The sequence below is a fragment of the Arvicanthis niloticus genome, chromosome 7 (assembly GCF_011762505.2).
Source record: "Arvicanthis niloticus isolate mArvNil1 chromosome 7, mArvNil1.pat.X, whole genome shotgun sequence".
Classification (NCBI taxonomy): Eukaryota; Metazoa; Chordata; class Mammalia; order Rodentia; family Muridae; genus Arvicanthis; species Arvicanthis niloticus.
Window position 1 is genome coordinate 3,320,950 of NC_047664.1, and position 17,566 is coordinate 3,338,515.

General features: G+C 41.1%; 1 protein-coding gene across 5 annotated transcripts in view; it reads left to right on the forward strand.

Annotated features, from left to right (window-relative positions):
* Positions 1 to 17,421, forward strand: part of Evi5 (ecotropic viral integration site 5) — a 155,091-nt gene extending 137,670 nt beyond the window's left edge. For 4 of the 5 annotated variants that reach the window (XM_034508411.2, XM_034508407.2, XM_034508406.3 and 1 more), the window contains one exon: positions 13,733 to 17,421. In XM_034508411.2, the coding sequence (XP_034364302.2) occupies positions 13,733 to 14,041 (309 nt within the window). In that variant the 3' untranslated portion in view covers positions 14,042 to 17,421. Of the gene's footprint in view, positions 1 to 5,236; positions 5,250 to 13,732 lie in introns of all 5 variants that reach the window. The other variant, XM_076937789.1, reaches the window with a different exon arrangement.
* Positions 17,422 to 17,566: the final 145 nt, after the last annotated feature.

Consider the following 17,566-nt stretch of genomic DNA (forward strand, 5'->3'; position numbering starts at 1 on the left):
TTGTTTTTTTTTTTTTTTTTTTTTAATACTTTACGTATACTACTGTTGCCCGATACATGATTTCTGGTTTTTAGATATATTTTTCAGCATGTTTTTTAAAGTAGACCAGCTTTATCACTAGAGTGCTTTTCATGCTGTCTTCCATAGAGTATATTCAGTACCTGACTTTCTAGATTGAACCATGATTTTTGACAGGAAAAGAAAATAGAGCTTACCTTAAAGACTTAGTCTTAAGTATGACACCATAAGCAAGGTGATAAAGAATAGGTGAGCTCTCAACCCTCATGCTGAAAAGGGCATCAAGAAAATCAGAAGATAACCTTGAAAATAGGAGATGAAAATTGAAGCATCTATTGAGGGGCTAGGGATGGCTCCGTGGGTGATTGCCTGTTGAGTTCAGATCCCTACCACCCATGCAAAAAGCCCGGCATGGTGATGTAATCCAAGCACAAAGGGATGGAGATAGGAACATTCTAGGACTCACTGGCCAGCCATTCTGGCCAGTTGGTGAGCCACAAGCTTAGTGAAAGAGCTCATCCTAAAAGGAAATGGAGAACAATAGAGTAAGACACTGGATGTTGACCTCTGACCTATATACACCCCATAGACTTAAATAGGTAGATAGATACATAAACATTTGTATAATAAAATATTCAAAAGCTTTCAGTTTCAGTATAAAAAGATGAATAGTTCATTTATTAAGCAAGTAAAGAATCTCAGTTGGGTAGTGGTAGCGCACACCTTTAACCCAGGGCTCAGGTGTCAGAGGCAAGTAGATCTCTTTGAGTTTGAGGCCCATCTGGTTTATACAGTGAGTTCTAGAACAGCCAGAGCTACACAGAGAAACCCTGTCTCGACCCTCCACTGCCCCTCAAAAAAAAAACCTCAATAGAATATTTTCTAAAATAATCTACAAATGGCCAATAAACACAAGAAAAAAAAAGTTCAGCATTGTTAACTTTCAAAGAAGTGCAAATCAAAAGTACAGTAAATTTCTACTTCATACTAACCAGGAACATGTAAGTATATAGTTAAAATTGACAAAGATGTGGAGAAATATGAACTCTGTACATGGCAAGTGGGAAGAGAAAATGGTACAGATACTGTGAAAGATAATGTTTTATTTTCTCAAATGGCTAAACATACTTATTATCTTGCCTGGAAGTTCCATATCTGTCTTTATACTCAAGAAAAATGAAATGTCTAAGCTGAAACGTGCATGAATATTCATAACATTGTTTATAGAAGTTATAAAATAAAACCATTCCAGAGGTGTGCTGAGTGGAGAGATGTGGCATATTCATACAACAGAAGGGGACTAGGCAACAGAAGACTATAACACAATACTGATGTGTGCTGTAGCACAGACCAAAGAGCATAAGAATTCAGTCACAGAGGGCCACACGCTCAGTGATGCCACTTACATAATAAGCACAGAATAGGAAAATCTGTAGAGACAGCCACAGATCAGTGGCAGGCAGACAGGGCATGTATGGCAGCTGAGAATGTTCATTGTGTTTGTTTGGTATCCTCGGGTTGCTTGTGGTGACGGTTGTGCAGCTCTATGGCCACGGTAAAACCTATTCAAACATGTAGACTGTTGTGTCTCTGTGCCCCTGCCTGCATTTTTTCCCTTCATTTTGAGACAGAGTCTCATTATGTAACCAAGGCTGGCCTCTAACTTAATTCTCCCTCCCAAGTTCTTGGGTTATAGTGTGTGTGCCTTTTAGAAATTCCCTGAGGTCTTTGAATGGAACTTGCTACAGTGTTTAAAAGTACTTGGTACATAGATATTTGTACATCTTTTCAGAATGGACTCAACAATATCATGTATCTTGAGTGTTCTGGTACCTTAAAAACTTCAAGATGTCTGTGACCTGCTAAAAGAGACCATGGCATTTAGCAATTAGCAGTTGTCATGTGTCAGACTCAGACTTGTGTGTTGATTTTCTGTTAACTTTGTTTACCATCCCTCATTCAATTTTATTTGTGTCTATTTAGGTTGTTTATGGCTGCTTAAACAGATAGTATAGGACTTGCAACACTGCCAGGTGTGTGTGTGTGTGTGTGTGTCCGTGTGTGTGTGTGTGTCCGTGTGTCCCTAGCTGTGTTAGTACAGGCAAATTTTTTGTCCCTCAGTTATCATATAAGAATTAGTGGTGGAATTGAAGTCACATCAGAAAGGCACTTCAAACAATGCCACGACTAATATGTTCCCATCAAGTCAGTAGACCATAAAAGAAGTATACATTAAGATGATTACATAACTGCAGTGGCATGACTTCCTGCCCTATGGTTCAATAAGCTTTCATTAAGTCATCCTCAGCATACATTGAGATTCTTCAGAGTTTATTCCTGCTTCTCTCATTTCATCTCTCAAGATCTAGATCCCACCACACAATTTTTTTTTTTTTTTTTTTTTAGTTTTCCAACATGTAAGGTATTCTCAGGCCTCTCTGTCTCTCAACATGCCAGTATTCCTGAATTTCCCCTTGAACACCTGTCTATCCTTAAAGACCCAGCTCAGGCCTTTCCCTTCAGCATTCTCCCTCCTGGGTAACGAACAGCTTCTCCTGTGGACTTCTTATGCACTGCTGTGACAGCCCAACATCACATGCAATCTCTTCTGCTTGACACAAGGTCTCTGATGGCAGGAGCCTTGCTTGCTTTTTTCTCCTTCAGCTTGCCAGTATCTAGTGCACTGTTTGTGTGTACACATTGGCTTGATTCGATGGATTGATAAAAGCCCATCATATAGCTTCAGCAATTCCTGTAACATAATTCAATCCAGACAGAAAAGAAAAACTTCATAAGGTCATCTTGGTAACAGTCTGAGTGTTTTTTAGTGCTTCATCTAAAGGTTAAATCAAATGAAATATTTGTGGTACTTTGATCTAGCCTTAAAAGTTGAGACTGAAACAAGTGTGAAGTGATTTATTTCCTGTGATTGGTCATAAGTTTACACAGAGCCTCATACATTCCTAACCTCATCACCACTGCCATTAGACTGCTGTCTAAATATTGCTAATGGTTTCAATTTTGCCAGGATCCATCAGCTGCCAGGAAGATGATGTTTGGCAATAGTCTGTCTTTGCTTGCCCACAGGACTGCGTAGAGCTTCCCCCGTGTGACAGTCGGAGGCTCTGTGGGTGGCTCCCTCCCTTCTGCTCTGGAAACAAGTAGACAGAATCAGTTTCTCTAATTCTAAACTTTCTGCCTTTCACATGGTGGTTGGTACACAGCTCGTTGCTGCTTCTGAATGTGAATTAACCATTGTGTTTTATACATTTTTACATAGATTCTTCAATTTCTTCAATTTTCAGTGTTTTTTGTTTTCTGAGGCAGGGTTTCTCCAGGTTGTGGAGTCCTGGCTGTCCTGGAATTCTCTGAAGGCCCAGCTGGCCTCAAACTCAATCAATCCACCAGCCTCTACCTCCTGAGTGCTGGGATAACAGGCATGTGCCACCACTGCCTGACGAAATTTTCAGTGTTTTTAATGACTAACTTAATGCTCTTTTTTTTTTTTTTTCTGCTAGTGTTTCATGAAGTGTCTCAGTGTTTTAACTTAGGCAACTTCTTAAGTAGTGCATCTTGGGATTTTAGCATATAGAGATTAAGAAGTCCTGACCTCCAGATGATCACTTTTATTGGTCTCCTCTTTGAGTTTTCTGGAAATCTTTTGCTTTTGGTGCTTGTTTCTAGTTTTAATCTCTGTTGTGTTTATAATACAGTTTTTTAAAGAAGCTGATAATTAAGAACAATTTAGAGCCTGGTTGTACATACATTATGTACATACATTTTGATCTCCTGTCCTTAGGAGATCAAACTAATCCTCAGCTTGGCAATGATGAAAAAAGAAAGAAAATGTAGCTTGTAATTACCTATTTAAAAGTATTCTATAAACCATCCAACAAAGTTACTAACCAAATGTAGGGTTGGGTAGGATGTGTCAGCTTAGTGATCCGTGTGACTGTCACGCCGTATACCTGCTTTCCTATATGAGGCAGAACATAGAGTTGATTATTGGTGTTGAGTATTGCCCACGGAATGTTATTCAGCTTTAACAGATCTGTGTTTTACAGACACTGGTATACAAAGGCAGATGTACAGATGGAGCTCTGCAATCTGATGTGACTCAACCTTGGAAACTTACTGCAACTGTTTGCAGCTCACATGACTCACTTCAATAGTTCAGACCTTGTCTACGAGTGATCAAAGTTCATTTGGTTAGGGGTTTTTTTGGTATGCAGATGGCTTTTTCCACTTTGTTGTGGATTGATTGACTTTCAGAATACCCTGTGCTCTTTCCTCATTTTTGAATCTCAGAATGTGGGACTGGTCTTGACCATGCAATCTCCGCTCACACATGGAGAAAAGTTAATTATCTATAAAATGTCATATAAATGTTTTTATTAATATCTTACTAATTGTGTGAATTGCTTTGTTTAGATTTCAAAATTGGAAAAAATATCATTCATGTCTCTTTAAAATCAAGTAAAAATGAACTCTTAAGTTCATTTGATAAGTTAATGATATTCCAGAATGTGCCTTAAAAGTGCAAACACAGAGAGAACATGTCATCTCCCCTGACCCCGTGGGCACTTGCCCAGGTGACCACATTTTCTCAGCACAGATTTCTCTGCTACTTAGTTTAGTAATGGTCTCTATCTAGACGCTTTAAGACTCTGAAATTAGGTCACTTGTTTGTTTCACAAAAGAAATTTAGCATACAGTGGCTTAGTTTCTAGAGTAAACTGATGGTGAGTTCTAAAATACTTACATATACTTAGCTATATGATAGAGCCATATGGAACTTCAGAATATGCATCGTGTCAATTTTAGTATGAAGTAGTTATAGTTGTTGCTATTAGCTTTTGGGTGTTTGAGTTTTCACTATCATGCAGTTAGAAACTCTGCTGCTTCCTGTCAAAGCCTGACTACATTCATCAGACTATGAACATAACAGTTTCCTGTTTTCTTATTAACTCTACAGCATTTTGTGCCTTATTCTTTGCTGGTTATATGTCTCACCACCCTCCTTTGCCAGTTGCCACATGGTCGGGTTTCCATGCTTACAGCGAAAGCCTGAGCTCTGATCTCTTTGTTGTTAGTGCAGGGCTAAGGTTTTACTAATTTTTAAAACTGTGGTAAATGTGTCCAGTGTCTTAAATGTTATTTATATACATTCTTCATGTTCTTACTTTTACTCTGTCTCTTAATGCATAACATGATGAAGTAGTCCACACCAGGTAAGAAGCTGCCCTCCTGGCCCCCTGTGAGTGTGCCCCTTCTGTCTGGTTGCTGGTACTTACATGTAGCATGCAAAACGGTGCCATGAATGTGCTCAGGGCCTGTCCGGAATTCTACCAGTTTTTTTAATGTAGTTCATGTCTTTCTGAATCAGAATGCTGAATTATTCAAAATTGATTTTAAAATCATCCCTGTAGTTTAAGAACTAAAGATAGAGATAAAATATATGTTCAGCAACCAATATTTTATGTTTTTCTGGAATGCTTACTTAAAATATAAAACTCCAGCATCAGACCTGCCTATAGATATATTCTCAACCATGCACAAGGTCCTGGGTTCAGTACCCAATAATTGAATGAATAAATGAAGCTTTTTTTTTTTTTTTTTTTTTTTTTGGTTGAGATAGGGTCTCACTCTATTACCCAGACTGGGATTACAGGCCTGTGTCACTGCACTTGGCTAGTAAGTGGGTTTTGTTTGTTATAAGTTGGGTTGCATGTGAGCAGTACTTTTTCTACTTTTATCACTGTCAAGGATCAACTTGCAAGTCAGTTTTGAAGCACATTTGAGTATGTGGGAGTATTTTTATATTTATCTTACATGTATGACTGTTTTGCCTGCATATATGTATGTACATTATGTGCATGCCTTATGCCCATAGAGGCCAAAAGAGTGTGTTGGATTTCTGAAACTGAAATTACAAATGATTACAAGCCACCATGTGGGTGCTAAGAACCAAACCCAGGACCTCTACAAGAGCAGCCAGTGTTCTTAACCACTGAGCCATCTCTCCAGCCTCTTGTACTTTATTTCTTGAGACAGGGTCTCTAATGGAACATGTCTTTACTTTCTCCGTGTGGTGGATCTATAGATGCATTCCACCACATCAGCTTTTAGTGGGTGCTAGGGATACAAACTCAGAGCCTCGTACTTGTGTAGCAAGCACTTTACTTACTAACCTATCTCCATAGGCCCCGGGACTGTGTTTTTAGGTAAAGACACTAGACATGCCTGGTGCTATGGTACATATATGAGTCTTGGCAGCTGAGAGGAGGGAGGAAGGCCAGTTTAAGATTGTCTTCAGCTGCAGGCACTAGTCAGTTAAAGGACCATTGTGGTAAACATGAAGGCAAACCAGAAGTGAAATTTCCAGGCAGTGCCAAGGGTATGAACTCTTACCACCTTTCTGGCTCATAGCTTAAACATGGAAGTCAAAGTTCTTAAGAACGGTGTGACCCTTGTGCTGGACTTTATGCTTCTTGATATACATCTTAAAAGAACTGACCAGGCACCTCCCTTTGAGAGCTATGTGCTTAAGAAGTATTGTGGTTCCTTAAAATGGTGTGTGTGTGTGTGTGTGTGTGTGTGTGTGTGTGTTGGTCAGGGGGAGGGTGTAGGATTGAAATTTCCCAGCAGGAGGATTGTTGAAGCAGATCATGGTGCATTTCTAAATGAGGTACTACTCAGCTATCAGACAGTGATGATGAGACTAAGAAGTACGGAGCTGAAGCACCAGGCAGGAGGAAGCAGCAGGCTGTAAGGTCGTGTGTGTAGTGATAGTAGTAGCAGACTTTAAGGCTGTGTGTGTGATGACCGTAAGCTTAGACTTATCTCAAAAGATCTGGTAAATGTTAATGTTTGTCTCAGGATTATAGGCTGTGCAATTGCTTTGTTTTCTAGCTTGTCTTTAGTTGATATGATATTTATAAGTTTATAATAAAACTAAAGGTACAATGCAGGCAATGTTGCCAGTTACCTGGCAGCTTCTTTTTATGTAGAACATGTCCTCACAAGAATGAAATGATTGTAAGTATACATATCTATAGGTGTATAGTTGTATGCATATATATCTGTAGGTGTGTAGTTGTCAGTATACACATCTGTAGGTGTGTAGTTGTCAGCATACACATCTGTAGGTGTGTAATTGTCAGCATATACATCTGTAGGTGGGTAGTTGTCAGCATGCACATCTGTAGGTGTGTAATTGTCAGCATGCACATCTGTAGGTGTGTAGTTGTCAGCATGCACATCTGTAGGTGTGTAGTTGTCAGCATGCACATCTGTAGGTGTGTAGTTGTCAGCATACACATCTGTAGGTGTGTAGTTGTCAGCATATACATCTGTAGGTGTGTAGTTGTCAGCATATACATCTGTAGGTGTGTAGTTGTCAGCATGCACATCTGTAGGTGTGTAGTTGTCAGCATGCACATCTGTAAGTGTGTAATTGTCAGCATATACATCTGTAGGTGTGTAGTTGTCAGCATGCACATCTGTAGGTGTGTAGTTGTCAGCATACACATCTGTAGGTGTGTAGTTGTCAGCATATACATCTGTAGGTGTGTAGTTGTCAGCATATACATCTGTAGGTGTGTAGTTGTCAGCATGCACATCTGTAGGTGTGTAGTTGTCAGCATGCACATCTGTAAGTGTGTAATTGTCAGCATATACATCTGTAGGTGTGTAGTTGTCAGCATGCACATCTGTAGGTGTGTAGTTGTCAGCATGCACATCTGAAGATGTGTAGTTGTCAGCATACACATCTGTAGGTGTGTAATTGTCAGCATACACATCTGTAGGTGTGTAGTTGTCAGCATGCACATCTGTAGGTGTGTAGTTGTCAGCATACACATCTGTAGGTGTGTAGTTGTCAGCATGCACATCTGTAGGTGTGTAGTTGTCAGCATGCACATCTGTAAGTGTGTAATTGTCAGCATATACATCTGTAGGTGTGTAGTTGTCAGCATGCACATCTGTAAGTGTGTAATTGTCAGCATATACATCTGTAGGTGTGTAGTTGTCAGCATGCACATCTGTAGGTGTGTAGTTGTCAGCATGCACATCTGAAGATGTGTAGTTGTCAGCATACACATCTGTAGGTGTGTAATTGTCAGCATACACATCTGTAGGTGTGTAGTTGTCAGCATGCACATCTGTAGGTGTGTAGTTGTCAGCATACACATCTGTAGGTGTGTAGTTGTCAGCATGCACATCTGTAGGTGTGTAGTTGTCAGCATGCACATCTGTAAGTGTGTAATTGTCAGCATATACATCTGTAGGTGTGTAGTTGTCAGCATGCACATCTGTAGGTGTGTAGTTGTCAGCATGCACATCTGAAGATGTGTAGTTGTCAGCATACACATCTGTAGGTGTGTAGTTGTCAGCATATACATCTGTAGGTGTGTAGTTGTCAGCATGCACATCTGTAGGTGTGTAGTTGTCAGCATGCACATCTGAAGATGTGTAGTTGTCAGCATACACATCTGTAGGTGTGTAGTTGTCAGCATACACATCTGTAGGTGTGTAGTTGTCAGCATGCACATCTGTAGGTGTGTAGTTGTCAGCATACACATCTGTAAGTGTGTAGTTGTCAGCATATACATCTGTAGGTGTGTAGTTGTCAGCATATACATCTGTAGGTGTGTAGTTGTCAGCATGCACATCTGTAGGTGTGTAGTTGTCAGCATACACATCTGTAGGTGTGTAGTTGTCAGCATGCACATCTGTAGGTGTGTAGTTGTCAGCATACACATCTGTAGGTGTGTAGTTGTCTGTCCCCTGTGTTGTTTCTGTCCTGCTTCTCTTAGATGTTGACTTTACATCTCTGATTTGACTGTTTCAGTTTTAAGACTAAGGAATAAGCGCAGGTTCACGCCAGACAGGTCTCAGCAAGGGGGAAGTGCACATAAGCTCTCACCCCAACCAAGAAGCAACCTAAAATTGACACCCACTTGCAAAGGAAAAATTCATTTTCTTCATTGGATTCTCACTGGGTAATATTAACCACACTTAAGGGTAGGCTCCATGCCTAGCAGTAAATGGCAAAAACAGAAAGAACTCACGGTATTTTTGTCTCACTTGCTTTGTTTGGGCTTCTTTTCTCTTCTCTTCTTTTCTTTTCTTTTTTCCTTACTGGTCTTTTGCTTGTTTATTATGGTTTCTGATTCTGCGTTTTTATAGTGTGTGTGTGTATATGTGTGTTTGTGAATGCATGTGCCTGTGTGTGTGGTGTGTATGTGGGTGTGTTTCTTACGCTTGCTCTCTCTCTCTCTCTCTCTCTCTCTCTCTCTCTCTTTCTCTCTTTCTCTCTCTCTCTTCCCCTCCCTCCCTCTCTCTCTTTCTCTCTCTATTCTGGTTTGTATGCTTTTCTGTTTGCCTGTTTTCTAGAGAAAGAAGAGATGGAGCTGGGTGGGTGAGAAGAGTCTGAGAGCAGTTGGGGAGAGGAAACCATGATCAGAAGATAGTTTAGGAAAAAAAATATTTCAATTGAAAAAGGCTAAGGAGTGAAAAACCAATAGGAAGTTGACTTGGCCATGTTAACCTTGATCTTCTTTGTAGGATAATCTACCTGAGACCCTTCTCTTAGAGTGTCTCAAGACTCTGTAAAAGGCTCCTTTCCTTATAATGTGAGTCACGATTCCTGTATTTCCATAGCAAGTCTCCCTTGCTTTTTGTCTCTCCCTCCTCCCAGCTTCTTAGTGAATCTCAGAAGTACCTCAAAGCACAGTGGGAACTTTAAAACATACATCTGATTTCACCTAGGAATTTCACAATTAAGGAATTTTTGTTAGTTGGGCGGTGGTGACACACCTTTAATCCCAGCACTTGGGAGGCAGAGGCAGGTGGATTTCTGAGTTCGAGGCCAGCCTAGTCTACAGAGTGAGTTCCAGGACAGCCAGGACTACACAGAGAAACCCTGTCTCGAAAAACAAAACAAAACAAAACAAAACAAAACAAAACAAAACAAAGGGAATTTTTGTTGTTCGATATCATAAGAATACTTATTTATATTTGTCCATAAATAAATAAATAAATAAAGGCAGTGAGCTTCCAAATAGCGTCTTAAACTGTGTGTACTTTTGGAGGCACACAGAGCCAGATGTCATGATTCAGTCTTTGAATCTCAGTATTTGGGGCAGTTAAGGCTGGAAAGTCACAAGTTCAAGATCACCTGAGCAACACAGTCAATAGTTTTCATCGGTTGTTTTTATTTCTTGATTGACCCAAAAGATTATCCTGTAAGACCAGAAACACAAAAGGAACACATTGCTGGAACAGCAGTGTTTGAGTTAGTATGTGTGTCAGGAGTCATTTAGTTTGACATTCATTCCCAAGCCATGCCTGTATCCCAAAGGAGACAACTGTAAGAAACGGCTAGTTTAAAAAGAGTGTTTCCAGGGCCCCCCTGGGGGAGGGGATGCACTGGCTCATGACAGCCTGTGTGTCTACTGGGAAGTCTGCCAAGACAAGGCAGGCACTCATTGTCTGGAGGCTAAAAGTCCTGATGCTGAGCTTGTCCTCGCTGACTCAGCCCCACAGGGTTTGAGCAGAGGTCTGCAGAGGCAGTCATTTTCTCCCATTCTCCTGTCACTCAGAGTTAAGCCAAAAGCTCCGTGTGCAGTAGATCAGTGTCCCCCCCCCTTGTGCAGTAGATCAGTGTCCCCCCACCTTGTGCAGTAGATCAGTGTCCCCCCACCTTGTGCAGTAGATCAGTGTCCCCCCCACCTTGTGCAGTAGATCAGTGTCCCCCCACCTTGTGCAGTAGATCAGTATCCCCCCACCTTGTGCAGTAGATCAGTGTCCCCCCACCTTGTGCAGTAGATCAGTGTCCCCCCCTTGTGCAGTAGATCAGTGTCCCCCCACCTTGTGCAATAGATCAGTATCCCCCCACCTTGTGCAGTAGATCAGTGTCCCCCACCTTGTGCAGTAGATCAGTGTCCCCCCCTTATGCAGTAGATCAGTGTCCCCCCACCTTGTGCAGTAGATCAGTGTCCCCCCCACCTTGTGCAGTAGATCAGTGCTCCCTGTCTTCTCCAGATCTTATACCCTCAATATCTCAGACTCTCATGAGACACTTACAAGGAAAACAAAGATTCCAGGATTTCTGTGCATTACTTGGGAGATGTCTTTTGTCTTTTTTTTCCAATTAAGTCCTGAAAGTCTTGTACTAAGGGTTACAAATACTGTGTTTATAACAGAAAACCATGATCTCCAGTGGTGCAGGCCTATCATTGGCCTACCCAAGTCCCCGGACATGATGAAAACTTCCCATGGATTTGCCCATATGTAGCCCTTTTGAAATCACGCTCAGTACCCTGAAACTCCCTGCCCAGGTGCCCACTTACAGCCCCACACAGGCCTTTCTCATCACAGCCCAGCGTGCCCACTCCTTAGTCCAAGATCTTACAACATCATCTCTTCTCTTTCTTTGTTTCTTTATACAACTAAAAAATCCCTCTGTTTTGTTGTATCGGTGGCTCTCAAGAGACTTTAGCCATCACCCTTGATGTTGAGAAACTGAGTCTTCAAGTCGTAGTTAATGTTCTGTAGTTGCATCATCTGATAAAGGCTACAATATGTTCATTATGGGACACTTTGTTAGAGCAAAGGGAAACCACAGCTTTCCAGAGGATTGACAAGTGGTGGTTCTTCCGCCCCTCCCCTCCCCTCCCTTTCCCTCCCCTCCCTTCCCCGCCCCTCCCCTCCCCTCCCCGCCCCTCCCCTCCCCTCCCTTCCCCTCCCCTCCCCGCCCCTCCCCTCCCCTCCCCTCCCCTCCCCGCCCCTCCCCTCCCCTGTAACTGCAGGAAGAAGGAAGACACGTGTTCCATAATATTTCCTCAGAAGGATCTGTGGAAGAGAAAGGGAGAGATTAACTGACTGAACTCAGCACCCAGCTATAAATTGTATGTTGCAATATGGCGAAGGGATGTTGCGTCAGAGCATGGCAGTTGTAGTGAAGGTCTGACTGCTCTGCTCTGCTGAGGAGGCAGTGCTGAGTTTACAGCTCTCAGCCGTGCCGAGGCACCGCACTCCTTTAGGTTCCCCGTCCCTCAGTGTAATTTTCTTTTCACTGTAGGACAGGGACATTTCTTTGTAGCTGAAGGACTGCCTGAAGCAGATAATCGCCTTACTGAACAGAGCATCTCTTGTTCCAGTTGTTACAAGCAAGCAGAATGTCTTTACTTCTTCCTGGAAGTCTTGTCAGGAAAGCTAGGAGGCAGCATGGCAAGGTTATAATGGCTTTTCTCTCAGAACCGTTAGTTTTGAAAGTGTTTGTAACATTTCCTGTCTGTTTCGCATTGCCTTTATCTCAAGATTTGAAAGATAGTGACTAGGAGCTTTTCTCTGAGAAGAGGGATAGAGGTTGACAGGAATGAAGAACGTAGTGACATGAAGTGAGGGTTAGCATATCTAATTCTCAGCATAGGGCAGCTAATTAACCATTTCCCGCTGTTCTTAATTCTGCTTCTTATAGGGGAAATAGACAAGTAGACAAGACAAATGAAAGTCAAATTAACTTTATACTTTCAACGTAAGTTTCCGAGGGCAAGATGATGTGTAATTCTATAATAAGAGTGTTGGTGCCCTTGGTCGTGGTGAATATGGAGGCTTTGATGGAAGTGAAGCTGCACAGCAGCAGCTGACCTCTGGGAAAGCTGACCTCTTATGGAGAATGTAGTTGAAGGTTAGATAAGCTAACCGTTTCCCAACACAAGTACAGGTGGCTTTTTCCTTTCCTAGGCTTCTTATATGAGACGTATAGAGAGATGGAAATCTCTAGGAAGAGAACAGAGGTGTGGTTGCCAAATAAAAAAGAAGGGGAAACAAATTAATCCTCTTGAGAGAAGTCAGACATTCTTTCCAAAGGAGCAGAGAGGGGAAGCAGAGGTGACACACAAGGTGGGCATATGTGTCCCGGATTTGATTTGAGCGTTAGTATGTGGTGGCCTATGGAATGGGAGAATGTTGCATGTATTCATGCTGGCCTCAAACTTGTTATGTAGTTAAGAATAACATTAAATTCATGATCCTCCTGCCTCCATCTCCCAGTGCTGAAACTACAGGGGTACCTCACCAAGCCTGGTTTCTGCAGTATGGAAGTAGAGTGCATAGATTTGTGTGCACTATTAAAGTATCCGACCAACTGATCTACTTCAGGTCCAAGACTCAGAAATTTAATGATTTCTGATTTGTTTTTGTCATTTACAGAATTAAGGTGACATGGTTTCAAGAGGGTGTGTGTCATAGTGAAGAGTACAGTCTTTAAGTTCATACCTCCTAGGAATGCAGCTAATATTTACAGATGAATTGATAGGCTGTCTGTGATTTACCTCAGAATAATCCAGGCATAAGAATGGTATAATTGATACTGTAGCCAGACTGTCTGTGATGTGTGGAAATCAGGTGACTTATACCTGGAGTTCATATTATCTTTAGCACAGTAAAGTTTTAGTTGAAATTAAAACTGTTAGCTTTGAAATCTCAGCAGGTTTCTCTCGTTTATTTTCTAATCTATAAATGAGAATAATAAAATCTAGTAACAGGACTGTTAGAGTCAATTAGAATGAGTTACGTTCCATTACATATTTCTGTAAGTAAAAAGATGAAGGCATTGTCTTCCTTGAATTTGAATTACTTGCATTTTTCTGGGACAGTCTTGTGCCTCAGTGTGAGTCATCCAATGACCTGGACTTTGTTCTCACAGCTCAGATGCCTAAAAGGCCAGCGAGACTTCTCCAGCCGACCACCTTTTGATGGAATCCACATTGTCAGCCATCTAATAGCAGACGATGAATTGTTCCACTCATCGGATGAAGACTTTATAGGTAGTTCCTTACAGGAAAGTGCCATCGGTTTCCCTTTGCACAGAAAATCTGGCCCAGTGTCTTTGAACCCCGCTTTGGCAGATGGCAGTGAGAGTGAAGCAGAGGACGGTGTGCTGGGGACTCAGGAGAGCGACCCTGAGGCTCCACAGAAGTCCACACAGAGAGAGTCCTACTCCACTACCGTGTGACCTTCACTGTGACAGCGGAGTCCTGAGGGCAGCAGTGTTCCACTGAGAGGAGCCGGGGCCACCCCTCGTCCTGTGTGTATATGTCTGTTTACAGTCTGACCTGACTGTCTTTGCCAAACACTCACTGAATTTCCATTGCCACAGTAGACTGAAGTATACTAATTGGTAAATGGGGTTCTAACAGTATTACTGAATATAAATTTTTCCTATTTAAAAAATACTGCTATGTCTAAATGTGAGAACCATTTAAAAATTGAGGACTGTGGGAAATTGGGTTCTTTTAAAACAAAACTGCTCTTGTGCAATATTTTATGCTCATTGAACAAACTGTACGTTTGTGTTAATTAATTTGTTTCCAAGTCAGCTGCCTATAGACATCTGACCAGAATATAGATGTGATTTAACCTGTGTTTGAGGATGTCCCTTTCTTCACTAAAATCCATTTCTGTTAGTAGCCATTGGAGACTGTCACAGAAACACTTTTTCTCTGTATAATTTCTAAACACAAAGTAATTGTTCTGAAAGTTTTTTGTTTTAGTTTCTAAGTATTATGTGTATTATACTTTGTGTGTTAGTAAGAATGGTAGCAGGTTAACTAGCATTTGTACATATTATAAGTCTGTATTGCCCAGCATCCTCTTACATGAGTAGCAAACATTGACAGGGACTGCCTTCAGCATTCTAACAGGACTTCTGTAAATAACAAGTTAGAAGAAAACTAAATACAAACCAGACACTACTGGCTTAGCAGCTGTAGTAACTCGCTAACGGATTCATAACTGATTGCTATTCAAGCACTACGGTGAAGTCCTTTACTCCATCTTTAACTAATAAACATGATTACAGAGGTCATAGCAATGCTACTTTATGCTAATCTATTTAATATAATTTAGCACTAGAATAAGGTCCAAGATGCACAGCAAATATATTGGAAAAGAATGTTGTATGTATTTAAATTCTTTAGTTTCTAACCAACAGTTAAAGCCATAAGAACCCTTTACTTGTAGTCATTTCCTCTGTTCAGACTTTTTCTCTAGAAAGCTGAATGCCTGTTAGTTGTGAATTGAGAAAGGACACTCAACCTGTGGAGAGGCTGCAGGCCAGTGTTGACTCGTCTCTCCACTCTCTTTTGTTGTTTGCAGCCTAGGAAAAGAAGAGCCATAGTGGAAAATAGATTTAGTACACTTATGGAAGGACATTCTTGCACGGAATGTTGTATACATAAAGAAAAATGTTTTACAAAATGGAGTAGAAGAAACAAAAGTAGTTTTCATTCTAAGACTGTGTGATGCCTTATGCTGCATTGTGGGCCAGGCTTTCCCAGCAAGTCTGTGCTAGCCACTCTCTTGCTTGACAGACAAGATTGGACACATGCCTTCTGTGTCCAGAGTACCCACTAAATTCTCACATTTAATCTACCTGTGATCACAAGCTAGTTATTATTTGAGGTATTAATTCAAATCTCTCTTTCCAGGCTTTTCAAAAGGCCTAGCTAGTGAGTTTTTCAGTTCCCTGCTTTCTGGCAATAAAATAAGTTTTATTTAAATCTGTTTCCAAGAATCTTCTGTAGAGATGGGCATTCATGAACATCGTAGTCAAGTCTCTCGGTGAGAGTAGATCCTGCTCTGAGAGTTGACAGCACTGCCAGGGACTAGTCTGTTCGGGCTTTCCTGTGTGGCTCTGTACTGATACTCCAGGAGGCTGTCAGTAGCCCAGTGCAGTGAACGACTTGTAGCCCTGTTATTTATCTAGATCTCACATCAAGAAACCTGAATGGGGCTAGCAGTACAGCTCGCAAGTTAGAATGCTTACCTAAAATGCCCACGGCCCTGTGTCCCATCCCAGCATCACCAAAACCCAAACAAGCTCAGAGGACTTCCTAATTCTCTTTCTGATTTAAAAATAACCTTGGTAATTAAACTTTAATTCATTGATGCTCTTGTGATTTGTACAGTGGAAAGCTAGAAGCAAAATCTCTTCAAGGTCTTAGAGTCAAGTCAGGTGCGGGGGGGTGGAGGGCATGCCGACATCTCCTGTTACTCTGGAAGATGAGGCAGGAGGATTGCCTGAGTATAAGACCAGCCTGGGTAACAGCAAGATTTTGTCTCAAAAACATATTTTTTAGATTTACATACACCTGAGAGAGATGTAAAGTCTTTCTGGACATCAGGGTCCTTCCTGTAGGATACTGTACCCTGATCTGACTCCATTTCATCCAAACTAATGTTAAGTATCTGTTTAGGACTTTGAGATGTTGGACTGTGGTCTAATGATGAATTTTACTTCATCTGATATTTTTGTGTCTTTCAAATGGTATCTGTTCACAACCCTAAGACTTGAAGGATGTCCTAGGGAGTGAATGGGTAGATGACAGATGGCAGATTCCTTGCTCTCTTGGGATAGTGACTTTCCTGCTCTCATTTCTGCCCCAGGTGACACACTAAAGGAGAGGCTGCAAGCCCAGACGATAGGATCCAGAAAGCACTTCAACAAACTTTTTTTTTTCAGTTCTGGGGATGGAACCCAGTGGGTAAGCTCGCTACCACTGTGCTACACCCAGTGTCTGACTTCTTCAAAATCAATGCATATATTTTCTTTATGGAGAACGAGGCCAAAGAGAATGTTTTATCAACTTCTACTCTGGTTTCTTGTTGTTTAAATTTGTTGTTTTGGTTTGTTTTTATTTTGTTTGGCCAGTTGGTGGCCAGTCAGCCTTTGCTGGTTGATGGAGACATCATATTCCAGCTAACTGGCCGTTGATGTTGAAAACAAGAGAAAAAAGCCTTTTCCAGCCCTGAGCACAATGCAGCTTGTGAATTTCCAGGCAGTGCCTTTGATTGAAAATAATGTCTATTGCTTTTGAAGCATATTATTCCTGGCATCGTAAGAAGTCATTTGGTTCCTTATTCACCATTTGCATAATGCACTGTAATATTCAATTTTTAAAAGTTAAGGATATCAACTATGTTTTGGTAAGCTTTTCATGGCCAGCATGGTCATTGCACAACACCAAGACATGGATGGCCAACATTTGTAGAATCAGTAACTTACTTACTAAAGCAATGAGTTTTAGCCTGAAAGTTATTGCTGCTCTAGATTAGCAAGCAATTTTTAATTAATTTCTTATTAATTCTGAAATTAATTAAAATCTCTTATTGACAATAGGGTAGATGCTATTTAAAATGCAACTTTTACATTACATCTGTGGATCTACATACCCCTTCCCTTCAGAGAAGAGGTGACACAGTAATACATTGGACATGCAAAGATACAAATGTCTTTCATTGTACTGTCAGGTTTTCTTAATTGTAACACTGTATAACCTAAAATGTTTACTTGTGCCTTTGCTTTAAATAATTAAAGTTTCTCATTTTATAAGATTTTATTTCCTTAAATTATTAACTTTAAGAGTGAGGGGCACCAGAATACTGTTGACGGACATTTGGCCACAGAGAGGACTGGCACTGCCGAGGTTTGTGCCCTCAGTGGGACGTCACATCTACTTGCTCCACGGACAGAGTGCCG